The sequence below is a fragment of the Condylura cristata genome, unplaced genomic scaffold, assembly GCF_000260355.1.
Source record: "Condylura cristata isolate star-nosed mole 26May11 unplaced genomic scaffold, ConCri1.0 scaffold00013, whole genome shotgun sequence".
In the NCBI taxonomy this organism is placed as follows: domain Eukaryota; kingdom Metazoa; phylum Chordata; class Mammalia; order Eulipotyphla; family Talpidae; genus Condylura; species Condylura cristata.
In genome coordinates this window covers 33887469-33894597 of record NW_004567114.1, presented here as the reverse complement: position 1 = coordinate 33894597, position 7129 = coordinate 33887469, and the positions used below count along the sequence as shown (strand labels likewise).

Genomic DNA, 7129 nt, shown 5'->3' with positions numbered 1-7129 from the left:
AAAAAAAAAAAAAACAGTCTTGAGAGATAACTGAATGCAATTAAAACAGGTAGTGTGTTGTTTAAATAAAACATAGAAATAAATACTGCCTAATAATATGAATAATTGACAAAACTTTTATTCTCCCTTAACTCATTCAGCCAAATAAAGTGCAATTTAATATTAACCTAGGATAAATTATTTAGCATTAAAACTAAAATAATAGCACTAAATAGCTAACAGTTTGAATTTTATTTGTACCACTTAATTGCCTTAGAACCATGGAAAAATTATTTGTCACCTATGGGCCTTGGTTTCTTCATTGTACAAGTGAAGGGTTAATGGGTTAATGTGATAACTCAAAGGGTTCTTATAAAAATTAAATGAATAAATACAAGGAAGCATTTAGAACAATACCTGACATGTACAAAGAAAAAGTAATTTGCAAATTATTTCCTCAGGATAGTTATTCATTTTTTTCAGTATTTTATTTTGACTTAATTTCAGATGTACAGAAAAAATGCAGGAGTAGCCTACTTTTTTGTGGCTGAGAACCAAATGTTAATATTTTATCACATTTGCTTTATCCTCGACTTTGTGTATAATGATGTGTTTTGTGTTTGACATTTAAGAGTAGACTGCAGACATGGTATCATCTGACTAAAAACAAAAAACATTTTCTTACATATCCACAATGCAGTACTCAAAATCAGAATATTGTCATTTAGATAACATGATTATAGAATTAATTCAGATTTTGGCAACTGTTGCAATATTGTCTTTTCTAGCAGAAAAAATCCTGGATTATGCTTTTTATTTTATTGTCATATCCCTTTAGTCTCCTTAATCTGGAACAGTTCCTCGTGGGTTCTGCTTATCTTTCAAAATCTTGGCTTTTTTTTTTTTTGAGACATAGAGACCATTTATTTTATAAAATGCCCCTCAATTTTAGTTTATCTGTTTCCTTGTGCTTCGATTTAGATAACACATTTTGGGTGGGAATACCATAGAAACAGTTTCTTTTCTTGGAACAACTCAGAAAGCATGTGGTGTTATCCCGTTACTTGGATCATGTTGGTTAAATCTGCACAAACAAATTTTGTTTGGCACTGTAAACGTACCAATGTTTCCTTTTGTAATTATCTGTTTGAAGGTATTGCCCTTCTATCTATGTATTTGTATTTCTATATGGCAAAACTTTTACACAGTAGTTTGGGTATCAGTTGATTATCAGTATGATGGTTACCAAGTAGTGATTTCTAATTCCATCATTTCTTTCATAATAATTAGTGATAAGTGTCTTTCTGCGGTGTTTCTGTTCTCTGCCATATATGTATCTATATAACTGTAGCATCATAGAGTCTTATTTACACATTGGATTGCAGACTGTTCTCTTAATTATTTTGATGCTTAAATTATCCCTGATTTGGCCAGTGAAAGTCCCCTCAAACTGTTGTCTTGTCCCTGTCATTCTTGGAGCACTTGCTTTCTGGCACAAAATGTTTCAAATTCATTTTATACCTGAGCTATGCCAGTCCTGGAATTAGTCATGTCTCCAAGAATGCTAATTTATATTTTCAATAGAGGAAAGAATCATGTATCTTATGCAGCCTTTCCAAAGTAATATTCACTAGCAGTTGAATTTAGGGTATATAAATTGAAAGGAATTTGGAAGGACGAAATGACTTAACTGTGTTGAATCAGGATCATGGGCAGAATGGGAAGCTCAAAAAACAGATGATTTTTATAAGGGAAAAGGAGCAAATAGAAATAAATTACTTAGAGAACCCCAGGAAAAAAGGTTTGGTTTAAGTTTCTTTGTGTGTTTGTTTTTTGTTTTTTTTCTGTAATAGCTCATTGAAAGCCATAGAATTACTCAATAAATTTTCATGCAAAACAATATATTTTAAAAATTCTGAGTTAGAGCCATACAATATGATTTTTGGATACAGCGATGTCTTCTGAATTTTGTAACAATTATTAGAGTTAGATATTTGATAACTTTTAATTTTCACAACTAAAAACAGGAAGTTGTTTTGATTTGCTATATTTTATTATATTCAAGTACATTACCAGTCTCAGGTCACATCTCTGAATTGGAATTTAGATTTTTTATTTGAAATGCATATAGCTCTTGTTGGCTTAGGGGTGAGCAAAGGTTACCAAGCGTACTACCATTTGATTCTGTGTATGTTCACCAAATCCATGTTCACATAACTATTTTTAAAATATATATATATATATATATATATATAATATATATATTATTTTAAGCTTGAACTTTGTATAAAGAAATCATCTGAAACTAAGAACAACTTGCATCATAATCAGGACATTCTTTGCCATATGTTGGAACTAGAATTAGAAAGTTCCTACAGCAAACATTCCACAAAAAGTGAGAATGAGTGTTCCTGAATAGATATTTTACCATTTTATTGATTTTTACGATTAATCATATTTCCACCTTCTCTAGCTCCTCTTCTTTGTGGATATAGCAATAAAGATAACACAGGTTTGTTATCTCTCTAACTACTATCTCTTTAGGCATTCTAAGCTGCTTGAATCCTAGAGGTTACATCTGAAAACTAAACCTCTTTCCATCCATTGGCTACCAAATAGGTTTCTTCATATGTTTAATAGGTTAATATATGCTCTTTCTAATTGTTGAAAGAAACTATTATATGAAGTAATTCTTTAACCATAGAGTATATTGGGTGCTGGGTGACTGTCATAATTTTTGCTGTTACAGTTTATTAGAAAGAAAATAAAGTCGGTTCTTTTTATTGGGAAAGAAGATTTCATGTTATCTGTATTTGCAGGCTTTCTGGCTCATGTGCTGGAGGAATCCTTGCTGCGGGGGTGTTTTCATTTTCTCGTCTAACATGGCAGTGGTCCATTGCAGCAGAGGTTTTTAGCTTAAACAATCTGTTTGTGGGGCTGCTTATGGCTCTTACTGTACATTTTGAAGAGGCAGCAACTGCAAAAGAAAGATCAAAGGTAACCTATTTTGATCAAAGTGAAATCACTTTTTGTTTTAATTTTTAGACAGATGCTGTATTTCATTCTTAGCTTTGGTTTAAATGCTGTCTTATCCATCCTGATTAATGTCAAGGTAATCTAGGCATGTTGAGAGAGAATATAGCCTCAGTTCGTATGCTGTGAGCCATGATAACCAATATAAAACATGGGACTTCTGTTCTTCCTCAGAGTTGAGAAGTAGTTTGGAGAATGAGAGCATTATGAAATTCCCCTTTGAGTCCAGTGGGAGAGACAGGTTAATTCCACCATTTTGTGTGTGTGTGTGTGTAAGAGAGAGAGATCATAAGATGCCAAGATTTAAATGAACCCCCTTCAGTTACTTATCATATATAATTACGGTACATTGACTTACCATACTTTGATTGCAAAAAAGGTAAAGAAAATTGTGATTTTTTTTTTAAACTGAAAACGAGCATCAAATGTAAAAGCAAAGTAGTTCAGAAAAGATTTCAATGAAGTCTAAGGCAAACACTGTCATTAACATAACTCAAAAGTTTTAAGGGCCCCTAAATGGTTGCAGTCTACACTCTGAAAGGGCCCAGTCATCTTACCGTGGCAGCCTTGTGTTAAAGATACAGAAACAAAAGCACAATGGTTGATCTGTGGTTTTCCTGAACATATCTGTGATGCTATTCAAGTTTATTTTTTATTTAAAATGAACTTATTAAGTATGAAAATAATACATGCTCAAAAAAAAGCAACTCCTAACTCCTTTAGATAACCATGTTTCTGAATAAAGTGTTAAACCTCTTTGAATTAATAGGAGAAAAGTGAAGTAGACAGAATTTCTGGCTTTCATTTATATATTTTACTCAAATAAGAATCATACAATATCGTATTGCTGTTAGGAGTTATCTAGTCATCATGAAAGACTTTCTAAAACTTGTATGATGATAGTCATTTAAGATCAAACAGCAATGATATGGTAACAATGGGAAAATCTTCATTAAAAACCATAATTTAAAAATGACTGCTAGCATGTTAGAGGTTGATTTTTAACTGGACCAGAGATACAAATGCTTGGTTTTTATATAAGAAATAAATTTTTACTCTTTTGCTTACTTAAAGTTTTAGGTGAATTTTTAACTTTTTTTTGTTGTTGTTATTTTCAGATAGCTAAAATTGGTGCTTTCTGCTGTGGCCTTAGCTTATGTAATCAGCACACAATAGTACTCTATGTTTTATGCATAATACCATGGATTCTCTTTCAACTTTTAAAAGAAAAGGTAGGTTTTTTAATTTTGTAAAAATGAAAATTTGTAGTATTTTATTTAAGTTTAATATACTTTTGGCATCAGAAAACATAGGGATTTATTTATTTATTGAGTTTTATATAGAGCATAAACAATCTTAGGCCCTAAATCAAGCCCTAATACTGACTGGAAAAAAAAAGTAGGATTTACAAAAAGTATGCAGTATTGATTGGAGTGGAATCTGGTCTGTTTCATAATGTTCTTATTCTAAATAGTACCTTCATGGAAATAGGCTAAGAGGACTTAAAATAACAGTGGCAAATTTCCTTAATTGTTTTATTACACATTTTAAGAGGAAGGCTTGTGCATTATAAAAAGTAATACTTCTTTATTCATCCAGCTGTTTGTTGAGTGCCTGTTGGTGCCAGAGGCTACTGTCAGCACGAAGGATTCAGTTCTCAATAAAACAGACACCATCACTGATGCTGGGAACCAAATAATAAAATCTTTTGCAAATAACACTCTGTGTGCTCAGAACAGATTTCCCTAGAACTAAGAATTATTTATCTTCACTTTTTTCTTTTCTGAAATAAAAGCTGATTATTCATTTAAATGGGGGTATTAAGTAACATGGGAAAATGACTTTGTTAGGTGTTGGGAGGTGGAGGTGCAGGAGCAGGTAGGGAGCTGAGTGACACTGAAGTTCTTGTATAAAGCCTCCTCCCAGAGAATAAAACCGCCTCTACACGAAGCACTGCTAGAGTCATCTTACTTACTAATTTCATTACTAATTTGTTTGTTAATTATACCTCAGTTACATTTGTCTATCATTTTATTATGGGTTACGTATACCCAGCTATAACCAGAATTACATTAGAAAAAAAATACATATAGTAAAATTAATTACATAGAAATAGGAAAATAATTATACCAAAGTTTTAGGCAATTGGAATACATCTTGTTTCTTAGCTTTTTGGCAACAAAGCAAAAAGGGGAATTAGAGATTACAAAATTTTTGTTACGTATTTTAGAAAATCAATAAAAGGGAAGCATAACAGTTGATTGAAAAGATAAAATTTATCTCAGAACTGAATTGTCAAGTCAATCATATAAGACCTTTGTAAGGGAGAGTTGAACAACATAACAGGCAGTATCTTTAACAGTGGTTTCATAGAGTGTACAGAAAGTGTTTTCTATGGTCTTTTATTATATAAGCACTTGATAAAAAATATGTAGTTATAACACAAAAAAGATAACATCATTTTCTATGGAATACAATAAAAATCTTAGGAGACCATCATATTTCTCTTATGAATTGATAGGTACACTGATAGGGACCAGGCTTCTTAGGCAGGCCTTTTTCCCCCAGACATCATTTTTCTCTATTCCTCCTCCCCCTACTTTGTGAAGATATATTTGACATTTAACATTATGTATTTTTCTAAAAGATTTATTTATTTATTCATAAAGAACTGGGGTACAGGCCAGAGATGCGGAGGGTGAGAGGATTCACCAGGGACAGAGTGGGGAACAGAACAGGCAGATGGATGAAGCACACTGCTGAGGGGAGCAGCGGGCGGGCCAGGAGAGTTCTGCCTCACCATGTAGATCTCCTCCGGGGCAGGTGGGGATCAAACTCATGTGGAAGTGACTTTAGCTTCTTAGTGCAGTGCTTTAACCCACTGCGCCACCAGGGAGGGCCCAACACTATGTATTTTTTAAGTGTTCAGTGTGATGAATTAATATATGTATATACTACAAAATGATTAATAACATTAGCTACAGTTTTAGTTGTGTACGTGTTGATAACTTTTATGTTTTATTTTCTTGGAGTCTTTCAAGTATATATTTTGCATCATTAACTATACATTAGACATATAAGAAGTTACTCTTATAGCTGCAAGTTAGTATCCTATAACTTCTTTCTCTCATTTCCCTTAACAGTCTCCTGCCCTCCCCCCACCTCTGGAAACCACCAGTCTACTCTCTGTTCCTAGGAATTAAGTTTTCTAAATTCAACATATAAGTGAGGTCATACAGGATTTGTCTTTCTCTGTTTTCTGACTTACTTCGTTAATGTGATAACGTCCAGTTTTACCCATAGCAGCTAAATGGTCACCTCGGACTCTTCCCACTGAAAAGATCATAAACCCAGGGCTGCCTTCGTGGCTGGCCTGGGAGAGGAGTGACGCAGCAGGCTCCTCCACTTAAACTTCCTCGTCTCTTTGCTCCATGCTTCAACCTCACCCCTGGATTCTCAGGTTTTCACAATGGTGTTTTATCTACAGATAGTTGCTGGTTATTCTTTTTGTGAGGACAACTGAAGTCAGGAATAATCTTTGCTGCCATTTTCATGCTGTCACTTCGTAACCAGACTTCTGATATCAGGAAAGTTACTTTCAAGTATCAGATAGGTACATTCTTAGGCAAGGACCGAAAAGAGGACATTTTGAGCTAATGATGGAAAGGAGAGCCATCTACTTGATAGAAATCATGTGGGACTCACAGTGACAAGTTGGAAAACTGGTCTGAGGTCAGCCACCTGGTGAATTGAACTATGGGAAGTATACCTCTCAAAGCCCCTTCAGTTTCCACTATTGAAATAGCAGAGACCAGAGGGAAGAGAGCAAGTTCTAACAAAAAACAACAACGTAGTTGACTGACACTGTTCAGGTGACCTGAAGCAGAATGGAAAACCCAGAGTCAGTTGGCTACAACCCTAGTCACTAACTTAATTATGTGGGAAGCATTTTAAAAGTGTATGTGTGTGTGTGCACGTGCATACACACAAGTCCGTGTGCATGCATTAATGTATATATGTGCACATAATTGATCTAGAGTGAGACCCAGACATCACTTTTTTTTTTTAAAGATTTATTTATTTATTCGTACAGAACTGGGGTACAGGCCAGAGATGC

At 33.8% G+C, this 7129-nt stretch overlaps 1 protein-coding gene across 3 annotated transcripts in view; it reads left to right on the top strand.

Annotated features, from left to right (window-relative positions):
- Positions 1 to 7129, top strand: part of TMEM260 (transmembrane protein 260) — a 54858-nt gene that overhangs the window by 21260 nt on the left and 26469 nt on the right. For all 3 annotated transcript variants that reach the window (XM_012724698.1, XM_004681846.2, XM_012724696.1), the window contains exons 4-5: positions 2799 to 2976; positions 4131 to 4244. In XM_012724698.1, coding sequence (XP_012580152.1) covers positions 2923 to 2976; positions 4131 to 4244 — 168 coding nt within the window. In that variant the 5' untranslated portion in view covers positions 2799 to 2922. The remainder of the gene's footprint in view (positions 1 to 2798; positions 2977 to 4130; positions 4245 to 7129) is intronic.